This window comes from Euwallacea fornicatus, chromosome 1 (genome assembly GCF_040115645.1).
Source record: "Euwallacea fornicatus isolate EFF26 chromosome 1, ASM4011564v1, whole genome shotgun sequence".
Lineage (NCBI taxonomy): Eukaryota > Metazoa > Arthropoda > Insecta > Coleoptera > Curculionidae > Euwallacea > Euwallacea fornicatus.
This window is the reverse complement of record NC_089541.1, coordinates 8,192,447-8,219,913: the sequence shown is the minus strand read 5'-3', so window position 1 is coordinate 8,219,913 and position 27,467 is coordinate 8,192,447. Positions and strand designations below refer to the sequence as shown.

The 27,467-nt window shown below is 34.4% G+C and overlaps 3 protein-coding genes across 8 annotated transcripts in view; 2 read left to right on the top strand and 1 right to left on the bottom strand.

Moving 5' to 3' along the window:
• Positions 1-9,637, top strand: part of MICAL-like (protein) — a 72,874-nt gene extending 63,237 nt beyond the window's left edge. For all 3 annotated transcript variants that reach the window (XM_066282424.1, XM_066282355.1, XM_066282505.1), the window contains 9 exons: positions 1,321-3,239; positions 3,592-3,870; positions 4,430-4,816; positions 6,751-6,949; positions 7,299-7,536; positions 7,750-8,001; positions 8,064-8,172; positions 8,231-8,356; positions 8,555-9,637. In XM_066282424.1, coding sequence (XP_066138521.1) covers positions 1,321-3,239; positions 3,592-3,870; positions 4,430-4,816; positions 6,751-6,949; positions 7,299-7,536; positions 7,750-8,001; positions 8,064-8,172; positions 8,231-8,356; positions 8,555-8,861 — 3,816 coding nt within the window. In that variant the 3' untranslated portion in view covers positions 8,862-9,637. The remainder of the gene's footprint in view (positions 1-1,320; positions 3,240-3,591; positions 3,871-4,429; positions 4,817-6,750; positions 6,950-7,298; positions 7,537-7,749; positions 8,002-8,063; positions 8,173-8,230; positions 8,357-8,554) is intronic.
• Positions 9,638-9,866: 229 nt separating this feature from the next.
• Phf5a (PHD finger protein 5a) lies at positions 9,867-13,616 on the bottom strand. Of its 2 annotated transcripts, none has more exons than XM_066291544.1 (2): positions 13,328-13,616; positions 9,867-10,292 (listed from the first exon to the last, which is right to left on the bottom strand). In XM_066291544.1, the coding sequence occupies exon 2, from the start codon at positions 10,282-10,284 to the stop codon at positions 9,952-9,954; it is 333 nt and encodes a 110-aa protein (XP_066147641.1). In that variant the 5' UTR covers positions 10,285-10,292; positions 13,328-13,616; the 3' UTR covers positions 9,867-9,951. The 2 variants fall into 2 exon arrangements, with proteins under 2 accessions (XP_066147641.1, XP_066147562.1); XM_066291465.1 differs by lacking the exon at positions 13,328-13,616 and adding an exon at positions 10,681-10,860.
• Positions 13,617-21,339: 7,723 nt separating this feature from the next.
• LOC136342850 (uncharacterized) lies at positions 21,340-27,210 on the top strand. 3 transcript variants are annotated; one of them, XM_066289273.1, is made up of 4 exons: positions 21,340-21,683; positions 25,144-25,328; positions 25,398-25,850; positions 26,765-27,210. In XM_066289273.1, exons 2-4 carry the CDS (start codon positions 25,176-25,178, stop codon positions 27,065-27,067), a joined length of 909 nt encoding a protein of 302 aa, XP_066145370.1. In that variant the 5' UTR covers positions 21,340-21,683; positions 25,144-25,175; the 3' UTR covers positions 27,068-27,210. The 3 variants fall into 3 exon arrangements, with proteins under 3 accessions (XP_066145370.1, XP_066145209.1, XP_066145287.1); XM_066289112.1 differs by having other exon boundaries at positions 25,144-25,850; XM_066289190.1 differs by lacking the exon at positions 21,340-21,683 and adding an exon at positions 24,333-24,428 and having other exon boundaries at positions 25,144-25,850.
• The last annotated feature ends 257 nt before the right edge of the window (positions 27,211-27,467 follow it).

Sequence of the window (27,467 nt, the reverse complement as noted above, 5' to 3'; positions counted from 1 at the left end):
AATGTGTTGTATTCAAAAAAGGAGTGGCTGCAATTGCATTCGGTGTCAACACAAATTGACACATTACTTATACTGAGGACTTATTGTTGTCTTGCACGTGTTAACGTGCAAAATTTCTCCTAATAAATAATGTATGACTTAATATTCGATCTTCCGTTGTGTGGTCCTAAATTCAATCGTAAACCTATATTAGCGGCTAATTAAAAAACTTCCAAAACGATAAGATGCCGTCGTATAAAACTGGTTTTCACCTTGTCAACATGCATTGTTTATACAGTTAAACACCCACCTACATGCGTTGTTTAATGCTCCCAGGCTGGATTCATCATAATAAACACGTTTATTACATTGTAAGTGTGGAAAGTTTATGATCAAAGGCAACGAGTATGGTGGTAATTACGTGGCAATTACCTTGATAATCATTGATATAGATTATCAGCAGTCTGCATCTTAAAGGACGAATGGTCTGTAAAGATCCAAAGCATTGCACAAAAATTAATAACCGCCGAAGCTTTCTCATTTGAGCTTTAGCTTTTTTTGTAAACCACACTGTTTGTTTTCATAGGAAGAGAGCTTGGACATTATGGGACAGTACAAACCTGAAATATTTTGCTGAAGGTAAACCATTATTTCTAGTTATCACCCTGGTTTCACTGCTTTCTGCATGTTTTCATTGCTGCTTTTATTATTCTTTAGTAGGATGTAAGCTGGACAGATAGATTGGGGTTAGAAAAACTTTAAAATTCAAAAAGTGTCTTATTTGGTCCAAAATCTGAAGTACAGGTAATCTGCAATGGATAGAGGTGGGGAAGAATTTTAAACGGCAGGTAAATGATGAAGTGATGAAAATATACAATGCAAAACAACTTTAAAAATGTGGGAAAATTGACCCAAAATAATTTTAAAAAATGTACTAAAAACTAACAAACACGGCGAAAGCTTTTTTTTTGAGAGACAAAGCGTCACCGCTTCATGTCCAGGTAGTTTATTTGATTCACAAGCCTGGACGGGACGGGAGGATGTCCGCCTTTGGAATAATTCTTGATTTGGGGGGATTATTTAACGGCGGATTCAATATAAAATATTCAATTTGGATTGAATGAGGAGGGTGTGGCGCCCTGTTAATACAACATTCCACCAAAAGTTTAATATTTGCATCAACGGAAATATCTACTGGTGTAAATATCTCACCCAGTACCATGCGAGAGTTGACAACATCTCTAAAATTGGTTATCGGTAACAAACAGTTGTCGGCATTAAATATGCGCGCTGTTAACTATTTCTCCATAATTTTAACGATGATTTTCCCTTGAATTTCAGGTTCAAATAACCATAGGTAGATCTAGAAGAGAGCCGTGTTCAAAATGCGGCCTCCCTGTATTCATAGCTGAACGCCTCAATGTAGGAAAACTGCTGTATCATCGAACCTGTTTCCGATGTGCCCGGTGCAAATCTCAGCTAACATTGGCCAATTACTACGAAACTGAGAATGGCGAATTCTGTTGCGAAATATGCCCCGACGAGGAGCGAGAGATTTCCAAGAAAACCTCTCCAGAATGTATACTAAACAGGTCATTGAGCGACGAGGAAAAAACGGCAAATTTACAAAGTTTCAAAGACATGCCCGACGCTTACAGCACACATTTCGAGACAGCATTAGAGTATACTTTGGATAGAGATCTTCAACGGAGCTCCACGCTTACGCGGGCGGAAAGCGCGGAATTCGCCAACGCCAGATCCACCTTCTTTCAAAGCCAAATGGAGTACAGCAGCGAACCAGAAGCTCCCCCTTTACCAGCAAGTGAACCCCCACACTCAAGCAAACGCACCAACAGGCCCAAACCTCCTTTGTCTCCCAAGCCGGAATTTTTAAGAACAAAACTTAGTGATAGTGGTAGTTTTCCTCTTAATATTAGTGATAAGAAAGACAACGGAGTTATTAGTGTTAGTGAACAGACGAACGATAGTTTTGTTACCAAAGATAATACATCTAGCCCTAGTCGAGTCAGCGTTAGGGCTAGATTGCAGTTATTCGAGAATCTTGAAGAAAAGTCTGATGTAAATACTTCTCCCCATAGGACTAGCGACGTGCCTTTAAATGTAGTTAATAAGAAGGCAACCGTAGTAGCAATAGATGACTTAGAAGATTTTGACAATATTAGCAAAAAGAATGTTGATATTGAAGACTCGAATACATCGGATAGTAGTAATAGTCTTAGAGCGCACAGCAATATTCAAAAGAATGTAGATCTTGCAATAACTGAGGAAACAGCAGTTGAAAGTGACGATTCTGTCATCATCTGTGAGAGTAAAGTTCCAAATCCCACAGAAGATCGAGGTGCAAACACAGATTTCAGTATTATAACCATCTCAGACAGTAGCGTCAATATTACCGAATTGAACGACACAAAAGAAAGCGAAACTACAGAGCCAAGTTACGTTGTAATATCAGACTCCACTGAACCAGAGGAAGTTCTGAAGGACACCACGGCCACAACTGAGTTAGATAGGAGTTTTTTTTCTGCCGAAAGTGATCTATCCAACACCATAGCAACTTCAGAGGAAGCGAAAATTCCCGAAAGATATCACGGAAGAGCAGCGATATCTCCTCAAGATAACGAAGATAATAACATCTCACCGCAAACATCAACGGGTAATATCGCGGAAAGCGAGGCGTCACATGAATATTCGCCAAGTTGGGATGACGAACTAGAAAATTCGCATCGAAGTTCAGTGCAGTCGCCCGAAGAGAATGCATCATATTTGTACTCGAAAGAATCGCATCAAAACTCTGACGAATCAACAGAACCGAATCTTCCAGATTCATACTTAGAAGACACGCAGCAAGACTCAGTTCAGTCAAGTCGACAGAATATTTCTGATTCAGATGAGCTGATTCCAGAAAAAAACAGTCCATCTAAAACAAAGCCGCAGGAATATTCAGATAATCTCAATCCGTTTGGTTGCGACAACGAAGGAGTTTCTTGTTCTGTTTCTCCCGAACAGTTAGCTGGAGTTGCCGATACCAAAACGTCCACAATTTCCACCCCACCTGTTCCAGGAGAGCGTACAAAGAAGAAGTTAAATACATCGCCGGATGTAAAATTAATTGACGCTCCAAAATCGCACGTCCATGTACAAAAAATCAGCACGAATCCGTTCGAAAGTGAGGATAGTGAAGAAGACACCAATCCGTTCAAAGTGGAGGACGAAAAAGAACAAAGAGTTGCTAATCTTAGGTAAGTATTTTTCAAGTATTATAGGGACATACGCCACTGACTATGATGAGACTTTTAGGCCATTTATTGTTACAAAATCAGATTAGGTGCGCTGAGGGAAGTTTCAATTATTTCATTATTGATCCGTTCATAAAAGTATCACACCAGTTATATTTGAATGTTTTGAGGGTAGTATAATCTAGCCGAAGAGTCTCATGAAATTCTTATTTACTACCGAAAGATCAAGGACGCACTGAGGCGATTCCTCAAAAACATAAAAAAACCTTATACTATATAATTACACAAACTTAGAGTATGACATTTTTCAAGAATAAATTTTTTTCGTCCTCATCGTTGGATATTTATTTTTTAGTTTTGCGAGTGGGGACAAAGAAGAATCTAGTCCTGCTTCTCCCGAGAAACCAGTTGGAGTCACCGCTATGCCAGTTTCCGCCCGACCCGTTCCAGGGGCGCGTACCAAGAAGAAGTTAATTCCATTACCGAATGAAAAGTTAATTGACACTCCAAAATCACGCATCTATGTACAAAAAATCAGCACAAATCCGTTTGAGAGCGACGACAGTGAAGAAGATACGAATTACAATGCGTCCAAAATGGGTGACGATAAGGAGCGAATAGTTCCTAATCTTAAGTAAGTATTTTTTACGTCCTCAGGAGTCTCCTCAGATCTTCTCATAGTGCAGAATATTTTCAAAATTCGTTTAGAGCCACCCGCTACTGATATTTCTAAAGGTTGACTGAGCGCTCTCAAATTAAAGGAATTGCAAGAAAATTTTAAACATTTTCCATTACATGTTGCAAAAATTGATTGAGCGCTTTAAGGTTGCTCTAAACCACTGACTTATACAAAGCGCTAAGATCTGAAGATTTGCCTTGTGGCATAAGTTCGTTCATTATTCAAAAATCAAAGTCATACCGAAGAGATTTATTTAACTGAAAAAACGGGAAAACCATAGGCTTTAACGTTATATTTTTCCAGAATTGATAAGTAGGGGCAAGTACATCCCTAACTGTTATCAGACTTTTAGAGATCTAAGATTTGTCTGGCCTCGAGACTAGTTTTGTCGAATGCCCATTTTCTACTCAAAGATCAGAAACGCCCTGAAGAGATATCTCAGACAGAAACTTATATCATCGAGTTTCTCAAAAATTGATTTGTTCCTTCCTTGACGTTGGACATTTATTTTCAGTATCACGAGCGACGGTAAAGGCGACTGTACCTCCTCTCCTGCAAAATCACATGAGGTCACCAACGCGGCAATTTCCACCCCACCAATACCAGAGACGCGTACCAAGAAGAAGGTTATTCCACTGCCGGATAATAAATTAATTGATACTCCAAGATCGCGCATCTACGTTCAAAAAATTAGCATAAATCCCTTCGATAGCGATGATAGTGAAGAAGATGTTATGTACAATCCGTTCGAAGAAGATGACAAAATGGAAGATATAGTTATTAATCCTAGGAAGAAGATCGTTCCAGTCTTCACCTCACAACTGAAGGGCCTCAATCCGTCTGATGAAGATGAAGATGATGAATCACTCGTGAAACCTGCGCCCACTCCCGTATTGTCAAAGTAAGCAGTTTTATGTTTGGCAGTATTCTGATTAATTACATGAAACCTAAGTGCGTACTCTTTGATGTTAGTGATTATACGTGGCTCGGTTAAATTTGATGAATAGTCTGAATAAGAACTCTAATAAAGTTCTATGCTCTTATTTGTGCAGAGTTCACAAGAGTCACTTGTGTGATTGGGCGCACGCTTCTAGTGGTCGCCACTAGGGGTTCGTCCGGGCCTGTTAGTTCTTGCAGCGACTAAGTGGCGCTGTTCGGTGGCGTGACCAATTCATACGGACTAACATGCTAACATCCCTAAAAGATTTTTTTATGATTTTTATCTTACAGCACGACACGACTAGTTTTACATATTGTAAAAATATGGATTCCTTGTTCGCTTTAAAAAGTGATAATCATGTTTGGTCATATTATGTCAAGTTGGTGTACCATTTATACATAACAGTACATTTTTAGATCCTTAAACTACAAATCTGGTAATTCAGATTTAGGTGAATATTCATAGCTTTCTACATACTTGTGACTCATGCACTTTTCCCACACCGGCTGCAATCTTGCAGAACACTAATTAATTGGCGACACTGTCGCCTCTATTACCAGAGCAAAAAAGATGCCCACATTGAAATAATAGTATAGTCTGCGGTCATATGGTCGCGTGAAGCTCAAACTACCAGATCAAATGAATCTCGAATCCCATGTTTGTTGCCGCATGTTACGCGATCCGCCGACCTAATTGCAAGTGCCCGTGCAGGAACCCTTTGCGTGAATTAGTCGTCGCAAACCACGAACCTTTGCCGATTTAAAAACAGCCAAAAAATGATCAATGTGAAAACAAATTTATTTACTTCAATAATTTGCGGAAAAATTGATCGAGTGCAAATTTATAATTAGTAACTGTGCCGCCGCACTAATTACACGGCGAGCGAAATTAAAAACGGTACCTATATGTCGCCTATTAGTCGTTTGCCAGTGAAGCAGGAATATACATTACATTACCAACCGAACTTATTGCCCATGCATAAAACAGTACTACCTGAAACATTGTACTCGCGCATTAGGGCACTTTAGTGCCGTTTATTATTTTAATTGTCCATGTCACTGAACTCATTTTTATGCTTCAGCGGTACCATTGACCATTCACATCCTATTGTTGTTTGTGTCCTAAGTACGTGCGTTGTAGGAAAAAGTGCGTAAGTCGTCACCTGCGTGTGTAGAAGATGGAAGTGCGTGTTGAATACTAAGTATCTAGAGCCCGACAAATTTCGTGTACCCCTGTCTGGACGGAGAGGATGTGTCGAAAATGCTCAAATATCGCGTAACAAGATCATCTGCTCCGGTGAATTTATTTAGAGAGGAGATTAATGACAACGTTTCGGTGGGAAGTAGTAAGGATTCTGCGTATTGCTCAGACATGTATGTATTTTCACCTTCATGGCACCATGTAAAAAGGAAATGAAAATAAATATCCCCTTCGTCTGATAGTGAGCATTTTACGTATGCATAGGGGGCACCTGGGTAGATATACGGCTACCTAAATAGCAAGTTTTCAATATTGTTAAAAATCGTCGGCTACCGGCCAATTAAATTTTTTTGCAATTGATATTTAGCCATGAGGATTTTTGAAAAAACCGAAATAAAGCATGTTTGAAAAACTGCTATATCTCTTTTTCTTTAAACATTTTTTGAGACGCGCTACGACACTGACGTTTATAAATTTCGAACACTAAATACTGCCCCTGTAATCTGACTATTCCTTACACGAAAATCAGGGCTGTTGCGGAAAGATTTCCCAAATACATAAAATTTCTAAAATTTTCCACCACTTTTACAAAACTCAATTGAGCTCCCCATTGACTTTTAACCATAACATCTTTTAAAAAGTTATATTTTCCTTTTTCGGAGTTTGGATATTTAGTTGCAGCATCTTTGTTTTAGAGCGACACGTCCAGAACCAAAACCCAGAGACAATCTGTCAGTTGCCAGTCGTGGAAGCCATGGAGGAAGCACTTCGTCCATATCAAGCGGAAGTATCTTCGGTAGTGCCAGGAAAAAGAAACCCGCTCCTCGTCCTCCGGTACCGTTTCCCAGGTCCGACCAGGCAGAGAGTTTACTGTCAGATTCAAGCCTGAACTTGGTAAGTTTGCTTTAGGATGTATTAAGCCATCCCTATATCTAAATAAAGGCACTTATGTCCCTCTAATCTATCAAATGGCCACTTTAAGTACTCACTCTCCTCAAACTAAATTTAGTGATATGTTTGATAAATTTGCTTGTTGATACAAAGTATCAAATTGGGCCTCCAAAACTCATCAAAAAGTCATAAGTCGTGTAAAAGACCCACGGGCAATTTTCAATATTATCCCGCACCCGTATTGCTTTAGAACTTGTAAAGGGACCTTCATGATTTTTGTTAGCTGGATCAATATTAATGAATCACCAGACCCTCATATCGCTTATTTTCTTGACGTTAAATTATCCTTTAGGGTCATTCTCCACACCTTTCGGGCACTATCCGTAGCCGAAAAAGTAAACGTGCCCCTCTTCCACCATCTGCCTCAACTCCTTCCACCAATCGCACAAACTCTCTTGGCCTCGAGAATCCAGCTGTACTTGATACTATGTCTCCTATAAGTACAGTTCACCTTGAGGGGTCATCCGATGATATCCAGCACGAAAAAGATGTTAAAGATGAAGAAAATAGGAGTAGGCAATATCAACTAAGTAAGTGAATACATATAAGGAGTAAACATGAAGAGAGTCTGAAAGACTGATGGTCAAAAAGGATAAAATCAAAACGTTTTTCCAAATATTTTAATATTCTTCAACTCTAAATTTCCCAAATTTACCCCAATTTAACCTCGTCTCTTTTATGGTGACCGAAGTCTCGCAAGTTGATTCCCAGAAATGGACATCCTGTGTATACTGTTATTCTAGATGATGACTTTAACCTTGGAGATGAGACACAAGACTCTAATCTGGTCAACAAAAGCACAGCAGGAAGATGGAAACGTCGAAAAGGACAAGCACCTTCTGTGCCAGTGCCTCAACGGCGAATCGTTAAAAGTCTTCCTATATCTGAAATCAAAAGGGAACTAGATACGATCGAAATTCAGCAACAAGGTTTAGAGAAACAGGGAGTGAAATTGGAACAGATGATCAGGGAAAAGTGTGAAGGACCCGATGGAGGTAATTTTTTACGCCGACTACGCGAATGATGTACTGAATATAGGTATTTTTCTTTGTTTCAGAAAAGGGTGACCAGGTACCAATCGAAGTAGAAGACTTAATATTGCAGTTGTTTGAGCTAGTTAACGAGAAAAATGAGCTGTTTAGGAGACAGACAGAACTGATGTATCTGTAAGTAATTCTTAATTTTTGCGTTTCAATGAATAACAAAGACAATGATATTTTCCAGGCGCCGACAGCAAAGATTGGAAGAAGAATACGCAGATGTAGAATATCAAGTTAGGTGTTTAATAATGCAGTCAGATGTCAATAAAAGTGATTCGGATAAATTAAAAGAGGACATCCTTATAAGTAGGTAAGAATCGACTCTTCACTACAATAATTTTTCTTTTAAGATCGTAACCTACTTCTCATTAGTGTTGAGTTAATGGGAAACGTATGAAGGGCATCTAAGCCATGGTCGAATATGGTTTCTTCTTAACGACTCGGAATTTTTTTAAATTCATATTAATGTCACCAATTTGTTCAAAATTAATCAATGAATTAATTTTAGGTTGGTGGAAATTGTGGAACGAAAAAATGAAATAGTCGATTGTCTCGAAAATGACCGAAAAAGAAAAGTTGAAGAGGACAATAGCATCAGTAGTCAGCTCAACCTTTACAATGCAAAGCGAGGAGATTCTCAACGAGAGGAAGAGAAGAAGAATAAAAAGAAAAAGCACAAAACACTGAATAAAATTATGCACAATCTCAGGCATAAGAAGGAGAAAGATCGCAAAGTGGATGTGGATAAGGACGTCGATGAAAGTGAAGCTTCTTCTCCCGAGAAAGGGAAAAAGAAGAAATTTAATTTATTTTGAAATGCTCGAAGAACTCAACAATAAATCCCTCTTCTTCAGTAGAGAAGAGCCCCTAAGCTATGTAGTACATATATATATCTTGCCTTGAGAATTTTATAAACAACTAGGAAGATACTTAGACAGATAATATTGTATGAAATAAACGCCTACATCACCAATTTACATCACTATAAATGTAATAAAAAGCATTTTAAATCTTGGATTTACACCAAAATATCCCATGAAAAAGTATTATTTGTGATATCTGGGAGATTTATTGCTGAAGGAAAATATTCCCTTTTTCTTATACGACAGGTATTTCTAATGGTAAATTCTACTAGAAATATAATAATTCGAGATTTGAAGTATTTTTAAGACTCCTTAATCAGTTTGCCATGTAATTGTTTGAAAGGAAATTTTATTCATATGTTTAGATGCCTTTAGTTTTTTTATATGCATACACCTGCCCTCGTTTTTATATAATATTATGGCTTAACATCTGCTTGACATTTTTAGTTCAAGCTTGGAATTTTTTTGAGAAAAAGAAAAATTATGTTTGCTTGATTTTTCCTCTTGTTAATGTTCATTGTTCAGTTATGCATTTATTTGTTAATTGTTAACCAATGGTTTAACCTAGATTAGATGCAAAACTACTTAATCACAAATTGCTGTGCGCGGAGATGTTTAAATATTTTGTTTATTACGTTAATGTTAAGACTCATAGATATTTTTGTACGTATTGGTTATTTAATTTTTGCGATTTTGTTTTACTGAATAGATTTCATTTTTACAAAGAACTAGCTATGTTTTTACTATAACATAAAGCCTCCTTTTCACTGCAGCAACTAATAGGAACTTTTTGTTCCTTTTCTATATATGTGTGGTAATTGTTTCTTAAGGAGCAATTCACTGCTTCTATGTCATGATATAAGACAACACACACACACTCTGTATCTAAACAAGAAAGTGTGGTCCAAGCTATTATGGTTGTAAAATGTTTGGTAAAAAAAATACATTTGAACATCCTTTTATACCTATAAAAATTAGAGAATTTTACTTTAAAAAAATTATTTACGATCTGATCTGTTTAAACAAAATTACATCCACCACTCTAACGTCTTTTAAACCCATACTTCTTCCGTTCATAGAACAAGTCAGTCTTGGAACTACCAAGATTCACAATCTTTGGACAGCCATCCCTGTCTTTCTCCTGCACTGTGCACTCTTTACAATAATAAGCATCAGACACACCAGGACCTCCACAAATTACGCATCTTCCCTGATATGAGCCATAATTGCATTCATCACATATCCTTACTAGAGTACATGGACGTACATAAGAATCACAAATAACACACTTGCCGTCACATTTTTCACATAGCCTTCCTATGGCTACTCCTGGTTGTTTTCTGCAGAAAATAAGATCAGGATGATGCTTGGCCATGATTATTACTGAAAAGAAGATGACAAATATAGAAAAACATACTAAATTAAACTTGGTATATTTAGACTTGAACTTAAGGATAAAGTGGGAAAAAGAGAAAATAGGAGTCTCTTTTCTATAAAGATCGGCAACCGGTTAATATTCAAGAAATGTAAAATAATAGGTGAGATGTGAATCACGCCCTGTTTGCTTCAAGTAGCAAATGAAGTAATAAAGCTACGTCATTAATTAACCTGTGTTTGAATTCAGTATTTTAGAGCATAATACGGCTGTCTTATTGAAGGAACTACCGCAATGGAGGAACTTCATATAAGTTTAATATAAGTTTCACCATAGTAGTAGAAAGTGTAGGGAAAATGAGTAAACCATGAATATTTGTTTCCAGGATGTTCCTACCTTAAATGTCTTCGTCTTATCGCTGTAACTGATGAAAAGTCAATTCTACGTTTGTCGACTTAATTAATAAATATTAGATTAACAGATATTGAATTCAAACAAAATCGGTATTCAATAATTTATACAATTTTTAAATTTAACCTTACAAAACTCACAAACTAAACTCAAAAGTGAATGATGTCAACCGTCACTGTCAAGTATGACTGTCACTGACATTTTCTTAACATTAGCGATTAAGAGGTTTATGTCTCTGTTAAAATCTTATACTATGAAACATAAAAAATAAACATCTTTTATATTCAACGGTTAAATTTAGTAGAGCTAATAATTTTTTGGAAGTGTGGCGATTTTGACCCATCTAAAAGTGTACGATCAAAGAACAGGAAACTTTAAAAAAGAAATCTGGATTCATACTACAGGTTTCTACTTAATTTTCTTTTCACACTTTCATGCGTCTTTGATGACTGAGGCGCCATCTAAGATAGTTTGCCAAAGAATAATAAAAAAGAAAGCTGCGTTGACTGCTTTTGATATAATTGAATTTACATTGTATTTAGTTGCTGATCTAGCAAATTCCTCATTTACCCTTAATAATGGCTAAAATTTTAAATTATTACAAAAAAATATATGCAGGGTGTAACATATTACTATAAAGGTATTTCAGAGGGCGATAGTACTCTACAAAGTAATGAAAAAACGCTAATAGACCCACGATCCAAATGTTATCATTTTCGATATACAGGGTGACCAACTTTCACATTTTTTCCCATATTTTGCATACGTCTCACGCACATTTGTATGTGTAGAACTATAATGTAAAGCGACTACCTTTTAAAATGTATTTTTACCGCAATGAATTTTGTAGTTTTAATGCAAATATTGTAGGATTTTGTTGTAACTGGCAATATATACGATAAGCATATTTTCATTCTGAAGAATTTCTCGGTTTTCCCGATAATGTTAGTAAACTTAGCAGTAACGGCAACTAGCGACATATGTGATATTCGTTAAGGAAGCCGAATGATCATAGAGTGCAATTTTGCTGATGCGTAGTTCCTTTTAAACCCGGTATAGCACAGGTGCGATCAACGAACTGAAGAATTTTTCTGATTAAAATTCATGTGTTCACTATCTGTAACACTGTATATGAAGGTAAATTAACAATATGAAGCATAAGTGGTGTCGAAATCCTGTAATGTTTTATTCATCAACATTTCTGCAATCTCCGCCACAAGCTTAATTATTGTTATCATCTTCTTATATATAACTGACTCAGTCGAAAAAATACATGGCGGTGAAAATTTTGGTGAGCATGTTGATTGTTCGAAAACGTCTACGAATATCTGCAAACGCGGGGTTAATGGCCGAATACACAAAACTTATAAAATCATCGTCGAATTTCATGTAAAATCCGACAATCTTGACGAACCCTTACAAACTACCCAAGGCGCATTCTGGCCGGATGGTCAAAATAGGGTAGGAGGCATCTACTGAAGTATATGTCCGTTTAACAGCTGCTTCGACATGTGCATTTTGAATTCCTTTCTGCCAGCTGCATTTTCTGATGAGGAGCCGCCTTCATTTTGCTTATTATGTGTTCGTCTATAGAGGCCCCTATAGCTCTTTTTTTATAACAATTTATCCGTGTCTCGATATGCCCCTTTATTTTCGGTTGTGTAACAAAGAAAAAGAAATGAGAAAAGTTCCCCTTAAAATTATTCTATTAAAAACCCAAATAAATGCCGATATACACAAAGTATAAGTTATACAGTGTATAAGAGATCCATTATCAAAAATACACAATTCTAATTATGCAGGATGGCAGAGTTTCACATTTTTTTGTCACAGTATATTGCGTATTTCTCAAGAATGCATTGAGTTCAATTGTTTGTTTTTTACTTTATAAAATCAACACGGAATTATTAGAATGGCTGAAAGTAAGTTATAACAACCCAGATTAAAGATCGGAAAATGTAGACTGGACATTCTCTGTAAAATGTAAGAAAATGGTGAAAAATACAAAAATTCTGCAAGAAACCATAAAACGAAATAATTAAAGAAGAGATTTTAATTTGATATAAAAAAACCATTCAAGTTGTTTAAAAAAAAGATACAAAGCATAAGAGAATATATGACCCGAAAAAATAACACCCAATATATGGCTACTGACAGTTTCGACATTTTATTCTAGAAAATTTTCCAAAATTTAATTTAAATGAATATGTGAAGCAAATATGAGTGCAAACGTGAAATTTTGCCACCTTGTATATAGAAAATAGTGTGACTTTGACCATGGACCTACTAGCACTTCTTTGATATTTTGCGGTGTTATCAAACATATCATAGAGAGATGTTTCACGGATTTTATCTGATATCTGGAAATAGATATCACGTTTTGTTCATTCCTTGCGACTTCCGACAAAAACTAATCAAAAGAAAATAAGTTTGTATTTTTGCAATTGGCCATGTGGAACACGTATAGGAAATTAGTTTCGTGCATTTCGTGCGTGGAGTTGGCCACGTGCCTTAAGGTTATTGAACGAAATACATTTCGAATGGCACATGCGAACAAAAGAAACTTAACTAATTACAAAAATTAAGTAGGCATTTGTGGTCACAATCACATAATATTATGATATGTACTTGCCTGCAATAATTTCTATAAAGCAGCACTAAAGACCACATGTCGGCTGAAGTGAAAGATCTGTAGTAAGTATTTGAAAATACCGTTTCAAATACCTACAGAACATATATTCTGCAGTTTAGAGATGTCCTTTCTGCCCGATTTAATTTCCATTCATAAGCTATACGGCCTAGGGTAGCGAACTCTCCTCGTCACCAGTTTTTCTTGAGGGAAGCGGGGCGGTGATTAAAAGTTTCGTTTAGGGCACCAGATTTGTCAAGGTCAGCCTTGTCTGTAGAAACGGTATTAATAATGGGCCTCTTTGACCTTCTCCTAAAATAATGTTTTTACTGAGTTAGTTTGTGGTACTGCACTCCCAGATGAATTTTTCGACATTTATTTGATAGTCACAATTACTATTAATCTGCTTTATATTACTTATTTGAAACCTAATTTGGAATGCTTCACTGTTTAATAATTGGAGAATATTTTATTCGAAAATAAAAGGTATTTGAAGCGTGTTCAACACGAGTCCAAAGGACAGATGTTTCTACATCCTTTTCAAAGCCGTATAATATAATATATAGGTGCATATGTGGATCGGATATAAAAGGGATTAGTTCCAAGCGTTAGTGTGGCCTATATTCTCAATCGATTTTAAGTAAAATAATGTAAATATTAATTTACTGATTTACCTTGCTTTTTAAAGATGAGCCAAAAACAGAACAAAAAATACCTTAAAAAACAACATCCAATATAGATTTGTAAAGAAAGGGAACTTGTCATGGCGTGAACGCATTTTTCATAGTGTTAAAATTGTAGGGCAAAAATGCGAAGCAACTATTAAAAAATCATAAAATATTAATTATTTTCTTTCGGAGACAATAAATTGATTAATGGTAATTTTCAATAGTGAAAATTTTTTATGGTGAAATTTCAGTGGTAAGAATCACAGTACCATGTTCGAAAGTCGCATTCTTTATGTGATTTTCGTATGCAGCTTTACAAAATAAGTGACTACTTCCTATGTGTTCGAGAATCAGGTTTTTTATTTTCTGCATGATTATAAAAGGAAAAACAATACAGTGGATCACAAAAATATTCGGACAGCAAATCTAATTGATTATACTTACCGTTTTAAATGGTTATTTGAGAGAATTAGACAAAAAATATTCAATAATGAATTTCTAAGATATTTTTCCTACCACAAAATGACCTTAATTTTCAAATAAAGCCATCGAAATCGAAAGAAAATTATGAAATTAGAAAATTATCGCATATTTTTAATCTCTTAAAAACATTCGGACGCTGTTTACCTGCTTGCAAGGCAACGGTTTTTTTTACTAGTGTCTAACACATTTTTATATCATGAATCACTTTCGTACACATCCATATAGTATGCTATCGAAGTGCAATTTATTATCACCTGAAAAATGGTTCGTATCGCAAATAAGAAGAACATTAGTTTCGAAATTAGACAGTTAGTGATTTTCAATTATGAAAAAGGTTATTCATACCAAAAAATGGGTGCTATGGTAAATCTAAATAAAAGCTCGGTAGGAGACATAATATCGAAGTATAAAAATGAAGATCGAATTATGCCATTGAAGCAATCAGGCCGTCCACGAATTCTTAACGAACAAGATTACCGACTTATTATGCGCGAAGTGAGAGAAAATCCTAAAATGAGTGCCCCTAAGTTGCAAATGGAAATGGAAAAATTTCATGAAAAAGAAGTATCAGCGGAGACCATTCGAAGATGTATTCGTGATCATGGTTTTCATGGTCGTGTAGCCAGGAAAAAGCCCTGATTAAGTAAGAAAAATCAAAAAGTTCGATTTGAATTTGCCACTGAACACATTTTTAAGAATGAGGACTTCTGGAATAACGTTATTTTTTGCGATGAATCTAAATTTAATATTTTTGGATCGGATGGTAGGCAAATGGTCTGGAGAAAAGCAAATACTGAGCTAAATAACAACAATTTATGTCCCACGATTAAACACGGAGGATGTTCTGTAATGGTTTGGGGGTGTATATCATCGCAAGGTATGGGCGAATTAGTTTTTATTGAGGGAATAATAGATAAGATATGTTACCTTAACTTATTAAAGCAAAATCTTTAAAAAAGTGCTAAAAAAATGGGATTACTGGATCGGTTTAAATTTTATCAAGATAATGATCCTAAGCACAGTGCTCGAATAGTGAAAGAATGGTTGTTGTATAATTGTCCAAATGTGATGAAAACACCACCGCAATCCCCGGATCTCAACCCTATTGAGAATGTGTGGCATCAATTAAACGTTCAAATTCGACAACATCAGATTACAAATAAAGAAACATTAAAAAGAGTATTAACTGAAGAATGGCTTAAAATTGATACACAATTTATAGAAAAATTAATTTCTTCCATGTCACGCCGATTGCAAAGGGTTCGGAACCAAAAAGGAGCTCATACGAAATATTAATTTTTAGAATAATTGCAACAATTACCGTTTTTTGTCACGTTTAAACTGGCGTCCGAATATTTTTGTGATTTGATAAAAATGTTATTTAAACAGATTTGTTATTATTTCTCCAGTTGTATGTTTTTTTGCTTATGAATTTATTAAATATTAGCATGTAAGATTGAATCTATTTATTGGCAATTAAATTTTTCTTCCCCGTTCAGTACACAGTCTATTAAATCCTATAATAAACGAATTCTAGTAGGTGTCCGAATATTTTTGTGATCCACTGTATATATATGTTACAAATTTTATTAGGAAGCGTCCGAAAAGTGCTTTTTTTAAGTGAAAACCGCAATATTATTGACCAAAATAGAGATTTTAATTATTTTTAAGGATTTAGAATTTAGGGGGTGACTAATCAACAGATTTTTAAATATGTTCCCGAGCATTATTTAATATCAAAATGGGGGGCAATTGCAAGAGGATATGTTTATATTGCAAAACAACTCTTAACTGCATTTAATATAGTACTGACAAAAATCATCGCCATGTGTGAGCATATACTCATCGTATAAAGTACATACAGTCAGTCAAAGCGAAACTCGTACACTAAGTTTGTTTGGTATAAGTAATAAAGTAAACAGAAACTGATAACGAACATATAGTCAACATGATGTTGTACATTGAATACAATAAAAAATTAAAAAATAATTCAAAAGTTCCACACACACGCTTGATACAAAATGAAAATCAATTTTCTACCAATGAAATTCGTACACAATTTAAATTGTAACTCTAAACCATATTTGAATAATTTAATTTAATACTTAGTTGAAAGTTCTTTATTTTTAATTACGTCTTTTAGACGGTCGGGTATAGATTTTACTAATTTCTCGCAATATTCTATTGGTAACTTTGCCCATTTTTTCCTTAAAGCAGGTTTTAGTTTTCTATTACAAAATTGATGTTTTCGTATTGCAATTTTTAACTGGCTCTATAAATTTTCAATTACGGTTAGTCCTGGACTTCAGAGACGTGTTTCTATTACTTTAGAATAATTATACAGTAGTCATTGTCTAACTTTTAATGTCTTGTGCTTTGAAACATTGTCCTGGTAATATTTAAATGATCTTTCAATTCCCAATTTTTGGCCACTTTGCTTTAAATTCAGGTTTAAAATATCCAAATATATATTTTAGTCATGGTACTTTCAATGAAATGAAGATTCCCAGTACCTTTTGCCGACATGCACCCCCACACCATAACGGGATCTCCTCCACGCTTCACCGTAAATTTTGTTTCTTTTAATGCTTCACTGGGTTTTTTTCCAAACTAGTTATTGCTCATCTGAGCCGAAAATATTGAATTTGCTCTCGTTTGAAAAAATTACGTCTTTGCAGAAGTTAAAATCCTTTTCGTCGCATTCTTCCGCAAATTTTAAGCATTTGACTTTATTAGTCTTACTGACCCATGGTTTCTTTCGAGCCATTCTACTGTTAGGTTATGCTTATGTAATAAGTTTCGAATGATTTGGGGACTGACGACCTTATTTAGATATGTTTCTAGAATTTTTGTCAATTTAAAAGCAGAAAATTTTAGTGTTTCCGTAACATTTCTTAAAATCCACCTTTTATCATCATAGTTAAGAATTTTTCTAGACCTTCTCACACTTTGTTTTTTACCCTTTTTTCATTAACATAACGATCTACAATACTCTGTACGGTTAAATGACTCCTATTCACCATTTTACCTATTTCACGGTAAATTTTTCTGCTTTAATAATGGTGGATGATGAGGTTTCTTTCGGTGACGATGGTTTTGGCCACTTTGTCAACCCATTGCAAATAACAATTAAATGTAGATAAACGAAAATAATAGTATATAGAAAATACAAAAATTTAGAACGAGACTCTTATAAATATGCATTTATTACTAAATATTTCGGATGTACGAGTTTCATATTGATGTTAAGTATTGATTTTTTCAAAATATTTAACAAAAAGTGCAACATTTTTGAAATTCTTGTTTATCTACCAGATCCATCAAAAATGAAGATTAAAGCCAATTATTTTGTTTTAATTCTTTAACATAAAGAAAAATTAATGAAAATAATTCACGTGTACGAGTTTCATTTTGACGGACTGTATATTGATGAGAAGAGAGGACCCCACCCGATTTTAATGTAAAAGAGCCCATAATCTTTGATAAACTTTAGACACATAGAGCTAAGGTTAATTTTGGTTAGTTCAGTGACGAATCAGAACAAACACGCTCGATTTCTATAAGAAACCGTTCATAATCTCTGATTCACTTCAAATCCATACAATTCTAGGGTGAATCAGGTAAAGACACGTGGCGAACCACCTTTACCTTCAAGTTAGTTTTGTGAAGGCCCTCGGTAAAATCGATTGGTTTTGGTAACAAACAGCTCATAATTCTGGAGGCTACAACAGCCTCATACAACTGCAACCCGAGTCAATTGAATGCGCCACACAGTGGCACCAAATTTGTTTTGGAGAAGGCTCATTTGTAGAATTTTTTTCATGTAAAGGAAACTTTACTGTACCTTATGGTTCTAAGTTGCCTTCCCTTGGTTAACTTTTTAACAAAATGTTTTTTTTTACTCAAAAGTAGCATTAAATAGAACAAAAGGCACTATTTTTGTCGTTTGTTTATTTTTTTAAATGTTCCTTAAGTCCTCAATGGCATAAAATGACCGATTAAAAAAAATTTAACATGGATCAAGTGACATCTCAAACGAAGTCTTTAAAAATTACGTTTCATTGTGTATTGTAATTCAAAATTTCTCCATTAATTTTAAGAAAAACAGGTATAATGGCATAATTTGGTAAAAAATCAGTACGAACTTAGTTAAATGTATAGTATGTAAACAATGAAAAATTTTTTTGTTGATAGGAAATTGATTTGTTTTTTATTTTGTGCTCATAAGCAGTCTTTGGTAAAAAAAAAGATAAATAGAAATGGTCAAAAACTCTTTGTGACCACAAAATCGAAAAAAAAACAATTACCAATCAACAAACAAGTTTTTCATTCTTTACGTACCACACGTTCATCTTAGTTTGTATTGCCTTTTCGATAGATTTTGAATCACAATACATACCATTCAGTATAATTTTGAAAGATTTTTAATTTGAGGTGTTACTTGAGTTATGTCACAATAAATCGGCCATTTTGTGCTACTGTTAACGTAAGCAACATTAAAAAAAATGAAAAAATATAGTTTTTTTCCTATTTAATGTTGCTTTCGATTTTTTTTTTAATTATAATTTGTTAAAAAGTTTACATCGGAGGACAACCTAGAGCTATACGGTAACATGAAAACTGTATAAAATATACATTTTTAAAATCACGCAAGAACTGCGTTCCAATATTTATTTATGAATATTAATACTTCCTACTCGCATAGTTCTTTATTATGAAACCTTATCGATTTCTTCACACCTGTTTTTATTGCACGTTTACGGTTTCTTTATTTATGTTACGCCTACTATCTCAAACATGCTCAAGCCACAAATTAAAACTTTCAAAGAAGCAAGAACTAGTTCGTCAAAGAAATCAAAGAAAATAAAGAAACATATTTCAAGTCCAGCCAGGAGAACATTGGACCAATATTTTGGATATTTTAAGATTTGTGAAATAATCTAATGTCGAGTAATCGCATGCTCTCGCACAGATACAAAATCTTAAAAGTGACTTTATTGGAAGTAGAAAAATCCGTGCACAAATTATATTACTAAATAGACTGATGGCCAACACTTTGCAGGTAGATTTGCCCATAACTGGATAGAAAAGGATTAGCTATTATTCTTTCTTGTACCTGTTCTGGACCTGTCCGCAGTAACGGAGCGTATCGTTTTCTTAGAAATTCAGTTGCAAAATAACGAGTCAAGTACTTATCCGCATCTCTGCTTGGACACCCCTGGACGCTTCTTCCTCCGAATTATGGTAACCAACCTAGAAGCAGGGCAATAAAAAGGTAACGGTCGGTTGATGGAGGAATGGACATTTAATGAATTGATTGAACGTTATGAAATGCTATTTTGTATAACTAGAGTGATATTACAGGACCCGATTGATTTCACGTATCTCATTTGTCACATAAAATTCTGCATTTTCTAGCGCGATTTTGCATTCTATGTTGGCACAATGTCTGGTAAAAATATTGGTCTCAAGGTGTAAACAAGGATTAAAAATTGGGCTTATTTGCAATTTTGATACTTCTGCAGTCGATTAGGCAAAATAAATCTGCGAAGCGCGTAGGCCGACTCCTTATTAGGTCGTCTTTAATTGCCTGGTGGAATGTGGAAATTTACTTATTTATTATTTATCTGATTGCCAAAGGCGGAGAAAAAATATCTGATATAATTAAAATAGCCTGGAAAACTAATGGCCAGTGGTTCAAGACCAGACGAGGGTGGGCGATTTTTGCTTTAACTTTAATTATAATCTGAGATACCAAAAAATACCACACTTTTTAGTATTAATTTTATATGACAAAAAGGGCGCATTAAAAGGAATTGAATAGTTCGGGGACGTTCATAGTAGGTCTCTGAATATCAACGATATTGATACCTCATAAATGAATCCTAATTTGGGAGCATTGCTGTCACAAATTTGGAGGTGTGCTGAGAAGGGAATAATAAATATCTACATAGAGCTCGATTGTATTTACGAAAATTTGTGGAAGCTTCGTGCGCCACTGATTGGTTATTAAGAATATCGAAATATTGTGATTTCAGTTAGGGACGCGTCTACATGAAGCTCAAATTACCAAAGAGCACGTTGTTTATCATTAAAAAATATCAAAAATTTGGGAAAACTTCGGGAGAATAATTGCGTCACTGGGTAGAAATATGCAGCTGAAACCATTAGAAACATCGGCATATTGTAAAACATATGCAAAAGCCAGTAAAAAAATTTTCAAGTACCAAACAGCAACAAAAAAAGAAAATAGATTTTTTATAAACAAATTTGGAAATTTTCCGGACTAATGGCATTGATGAATGAGTGTTATAAGTTTTCTATAATTTGACAAATCGTCTTATAAGTGTAGAAAAAGAGTGTATTGGACAGAATTTTTAAATTGATAGCTTACAGTTAAATATTCATCAAATAAATTTTCATAATAGAAGAGTAAGCTGCATCTTTTTTTAGGAAAAAAAGCTCTATATCAATCATCTTTCTTGTGTGTAACCAAGAGGGCCAGACCTAAAGAGGAACAATTTCTTGACAAACTTAGAGCATTTATAGCATTTCATTTCACCTTCCGAATGTTTGTTCTCAAATTGCTGATGCCGAAACCTTCATCTTCATATTCTTATTTTCAGAAATCAACCGTCAAATATTTTCCGTACTTTCCAGTTATCCATTTTTATTGCTACTTTCTTAGTATCATTTTTAAAATAGATTTTTAGCAAACACCTTCAAAATACCAGCCCTTTTATTGGTCCTTGCAGGCTTATACCTGGAGGTGTTGGCCTGTAAGTTTGCAGAGTAAATAGATCACCTGATCTGCTAATTCCGCATTCTTCGGTTGGTTTTATAATCGGAACGAATTGACCCAGTACTACTATTAAGTATGACAAAATATTTAGGACCACTTTGTATAATTGGTCCTTTTCTGGAAGTTTTGGCTAAACTAAAATTTACATTTCGGTTGCAGTTGACTTTCTTCAGTTTAGGTAGAACCACCTTTGAGGAACGTTTACCTTTCTTCACAATTTTTCCGGTGTTTTGAATTTTTGTGAATTTGTGAATTTTTCGCTTAACTTGTGTTAGTTTCGTTACAGTGTTTGTTTAAATTACGCCATTTTAACTACATAAACAATCTTGTTTAGTAAAACACGTTCAAACACAGAAAGGTGAGAAACCATCCAACCTAGTCCCAGCTGGAAACGGAAATTTCGACGGTAAGAAACCATATTTTGTTATTGGATCTAATCAATAGACGCTCACATGGTGTTAACTAACAATTCATCATATATCTTTTTATTTGTTATTTTTTCTGTAATCCTAATTAATTTATTGCGCATGCGTTACCATTTTATAGATAGCATTAATGCCTGATGGTACTTGGTGCGTCCTGTATAGAATCTAAATTAATTACCTTACATACATACTACTATCCCTGTGATAAGTGCCAGGCAAAAAGTTAGTGGTTAATAAAGTCGCTTTCGACAAGACTTTAATTACATATACGGGGTGTCCGGAAATAACGCTAAAATATTTTGGGAAGAAATTCTATTGATTAAAATAATAAAAAATGTTCTTATAAACATGTCCCAAATATTGTTTCTTAAAGGGGCTTAAATAGGGAACTTTGAAGGTACTTTTTTCCAAATTGGTTTGCGTTAAAGTCGCAAAATATTTTTTAATATGAAAACTCTTTTTGTGTTAATAATTTTAGATTTTAGTAAGATGTGACACATACAAGGACTCTGCTACGTAAATATTGTCCCTTTTCGTTTGTAACATTTCTTAATTTTTGAAATCAAATGACTAAATTGCAAATATTTTTAAGTAAAAAAGATCCCCTTATTTCAATTCTTTAGAATTGGTCGTTTTTTTTGAAGAAAAATGGGTTTTCATAAAACAACGCTCGATTAGATGGAATTTGCCAGTCCAAACAGGGTGTTTCCTAAATGTTAGGCAAAAATTTAAGGGGCTATTCTCTGAGTAATTTTAAGATTTTTTTATCTTTTGTCGATTTTAGAAAAAAAAATGATTTGTTCTCTAGATACAAGGCCACAAATGTTTATGGGCTAAATATTTTCTTTTTTATTATAATGGTTAAAATAAGCGTAGCAACAAAGTGTGAATCTTGAAAACAACATTAGTAAACTGGAATCTTTTGAGGGAAAATTTATTGTTTCCATATCTCATACAACATGTTGAGACTTTTTTCCCAACAGATTTTCCCTTGAGAATTGCATTTTGTCAATGGTTTTCCACACATTAGTACAAATTCGGCAACTACCGTCGTTGATTTTTTTTACCGATGAAGTAAATTTCTCGAGAAATGCAATAAGAAATTTCCATAACAATCATCATGTGCCGAAGAAAACCCATAGGAAGTACTGGAAGTAACTTTTCAACATCAATTTTCTTTAAATTTTTGAGTTGGAATTGTGGGTGATTGACTAATTACATCAATATTTCTATCAGAAAGGCTTACAAGCGTAGCTTATCGGAACTTTTGCAACAATCGCTTTCTGAATTTCTTGAAAATGGACTATTGGCAACCAGAAATACAATGTGATTTATGCATAATGAAGCACCAACGTATTTTAGTAGGATTGCTCGAGAAGTTTTAATGGAAACATACGGAAATCGCTGGATTGGTCATGGTGGACCTCACTTATGGCCAGCTAGATCCCCGCATTTGAATCGTTTGGACTATTTCCTATGGGGTTATTTAAAATCATTAATTTATTTTAATCCAATGGGAAATCTGAAAGATTTGAAAAATCATATAATTTATGGGTGCAATTTAATAAAACGCAGTCCTGGTATCTTTGAAAGGGTTCGACAGTTAATGAGGAGAAGATTAGAAGCTGGCGGCAGTCGTTTTAAACAATTATTGCAGCTTTTAATAATTTTCATGAAAAATATATATCACCTTGTGTCTTGAGAACGAAGCGTTTTTCCTAAAATCGTTAAAGAATAAAAAAAATTCAAATTTACTCAGAAAATAGTCCCTTAAATTTTTGTGTAACATTTAGGAAAAACTCTGTATATTGGAAATTGTGCGTTATTGAGCATGGGTCGAACCATCGTTATTAACTATCGGTGTTTTAATTTTTTTTTTTGCAAAATACTATTGTTTCATGAAAAAAAGTTGAACACATTACTGATTCAAAATGGAACAAGGAATAAACATCTACAATAAAATACAGGATGTTCTATGTGGTGGGAAAATATTTCGAGGGATGATTATATAGTTTATTTCCAATAAAAAAAAGTTACATTTGTCATCCGATTTTTAGCAGATATATTCAAATATCAAATTTTTCTCGATTTTTCATATTGTTGCATGTCTAGTGAAAAAAAGTCGTGTCACCGTGCATTATATCTAATTGGTCGCATTATAATAGTAATAGTGGTAAAGAAAACGTGTTTCTATAACAATAATGTTTACTAACGAAGAATATGCGGACATGGTTTTTATGTATAGTTTTAATAATACTAATGCGCTTGAAGCAGTTACGTCGTATCAACCTTGATTTGTAGAACAAGAAATTCCTAATCATAGAACATTTGCGAGAGTTTACTGAACTTCCTCGTTTACTTCTGCCCCCCAAGCCGAGACCTCACATCTCCAATTTTTTGCACTTGAGGTCATATAAAATATCAACTGTATTCACAACCCATCAAATTCAGAGAAAAATTAATACGGCAGTCACGCTCTTAATTAAATTTCTTGACGAAATCCATTATATATTCAAAATGAATGAGAATATTTTAGACCGTTTTATCTGATGGATATCACTAAGTTAGATTACATTTATGTCATTTGCGTTTGATATGTACAAAACATACGTCAAAATTAATACAAAAATATTTATTTGAAGAAAAAATTGATGTTTTGAAGTGGCAGTCGCAGAGTCCGGATCTCTTTTCCCATCGAGAACTGATGGGACATACTGGATAGGAAAGTAAGATAAAACCTAATTGAAAAACCAACAAGAACTTTTTGATAAATTAGAGGATGGGTAGGCCGACATAGATCGAACAATAAATGAAAAATTTATTTAGCTTATGCCAAAGCAATGTCGCGATGTGATCCGGACATAGGGGTACTATAGTAAATATTAATGAAAATAAAAATTTGTTTAATGTTAGTGCTTGTAATTTATTAATTAAAAAAGTTTCAACCATTTTGTCTAGTCTTAAAACAAGGTTTGTCTGTATATTTATCTTTTTACATATTTTAAAGCCAATTATATTCGAAATATATTAGCAATTGTATACTAATTATAATGTAATAATCTAGAATTCACCTATTAAATACTAACAAAATATTTTAAATTTGAAAAAAGTTACAACCTTTTCATCTAATGCTGTATTTCGTTAAATTTTTGGCAATTAATAAATTATCTGTAAACCAAAAGTATGTATTGTAATTTTCGAAATTGAAAATCAGACTATTAGTTTTATGACTTTTCTATATTGGAAATGAACCTTATAATCATCATAAATAGTCGTAGACCACCCTGTATGCAAGAAAGTTCTCATTAAAAACAGCTTTGTTAATCGCTTCAATGAATACCCCCGTGTTTAGCTACTCCGATTTGCCCCAAATTTTGATCTTGCATTATGAATTAAGTATTATATTATATAATTAATTGCTAGAGTTTATTTTTCTTCCAGATTTTCACGGAAAATACCGCAATTATTCAAGCATGTCCGCCAATCTTAATAGTCCCCTCAACGCGGTCAAGAAGCAGACCTTGGACCTGTGCAACAGCAGTCAGAGTTCTCTCCACACGAAAGTAAATACAGGCGCAAATTGGGGAGTTAACGCTGATCCGTCAATGAATACTTTATCTACCCCTGTAATGACTGAATATTTCTGCAGAAGTTTTCCAGTTTTATTAACTGCACTATTTGATCCCGCTAACAAGGCCCAATCAAGAAGTACAAATCTCTGCAACGTCCCTGAACCCAACGTGCAGCCGATGTTGGTTGATATCAATAACTCGACTTTTAATGAACAAGCGCCCCAGGTGCAGAAAGATATCAATATTCCTCAGAAAAAGGATGAAATAGCTTCCGTCAAGGAGAAAAAAAATGTCAAACAGTCCAAGGAATGTAAGAATGCTGCACCACCAGTTCGCCGAAATCCTCCAAGAAAATCATCTTTAAAACAAGACCTTTTAAAAAAAGATCACTTAATGGAAGAGGATTTTGCTCTCTTGGATAAGTTGGATCGGGCCAGTTCGGTGAAGGGCAAGAGCGCAAAGCTTTTGGTGAAATCCTTAGAAGTTGGAAGCAGCAAGAGCAAAAGACCGTGCAATACAAATGGCAAGAAAGTCAAGCCCTTGAAGGACATTACTGCTGAGTTACCCAATATGCTGGTAAGGACATCTAAATTTTATTTTATTATTATTTATGAAACAAGTGCAAAAAAGGATATATTACCGCACGACGTTGGCCACAGCTATCGTATGCGTTAAAGACACTTCCACACGTTTTGGGCACAATAATTTTATCACAAACAACATACGAGCAATTAAATATTAAAGTGCAGTAATAGCTATTTATATAACTAGTTAGAAAATGCTTAGTTTTGTGTAACTAGTAAGATGCTAAATCCTACTCAAATAATATAACGTTTACACACGAGCTACGGGACAATACAGTTAGCCATATGTGTGAAAATTGGTCATTTTGTGCTAGATGTTTACGATATTTTTTCTAAGGCCATAACAATTTGTACAGACTTAAAGGAATTAACCGATTAAAACTTCAGATTTTGCTACAGCTGTTGCTCATATTATAGTGTATGCAAATCTAGACGCTTTCTACATCATATTTGAATCAATAATAATAAAATGTCCTGACAGTCACAGAAAAATATATTTTTATAACGATTGTCATACATGAGTTTCTTTTGTGTTTTTATACTAATGGTTGACTGAGATGTGAAATGAAAGTTATGTAACCATTTATGAAATCAAATCTGTAGCAAAAGTGCGGTAAAATGTTTTACTGCACAATATTTAATTATTAACAATTATAAATTCGAATTATATAGTGACTTTTAGATAGTCACATGTATTAGACGACATTTTCTCTTTCCCATTCATATGGCATACATTAATCGTGACAATTACAAAAGGAAGAAAATCCACAACACTATGGTAGCTCATACTCAAATCGCTAGCAGTATTTTAACTTAACTATAACTTTTCCGTATAAAAAAAGTGGGATGAAGCAATGTTGCCGTAAGTTCCTAGGAAAGTTAACTAAAATATTTTTCATTTTACAGGTCGAAAAGAAGCAAAAACGAGCACCCTCCATCAAAGCCATGAAGCCGATCTCAAATTGCGCCGCAAAAAAACGCGGAAGACCTGCGAAAAAAGTTCCCGCCTCAGATCTCACTGATCTCGTTTCTACCACTTTCGAAATGGTCGAAAAATTCGTTAAGGACAATAAAGGAACATTACGAGGGTCCAAAAACGACATTAATGCTCTCGTTCGGAATCAGGCCACCTTACTGGCCTATGTCAGGGGTGATTACGATCGAAAAAAGGTCACAGCAAGGGTTAAGGAAGTTTTAAAGCAGAAATGAATCTTTGTCGAAGATTTGATGATTTATTGTGAATAATTTGTGTCCTTTTCTTTAGAGTCCTTAAATATTACACTACCTATTGTAGGCAGATACGGAATGATGCAATGTAAAAATAGTTTTTAATTCTCATTACTTGTGATTTAATGTCTAAGTCATTATGTAAGGGTACTTGACTTTCAAATAAAATATTTAAAAATATATATTTGTTTATTTAATGTAACTTCTCCTTCCTGAAAAATACTTAACTAACTACCAAATAACTTAACTCATGGAGTTGGAAATACGTATATCTACTACAACAGTAACCTTCAATTTTATCATGATATAGTAACAATAGCTCGAAGAAAATCTTACAGAATTCCCAAATATGCGTACATAGTAGCGGATAACTCAAATCGAC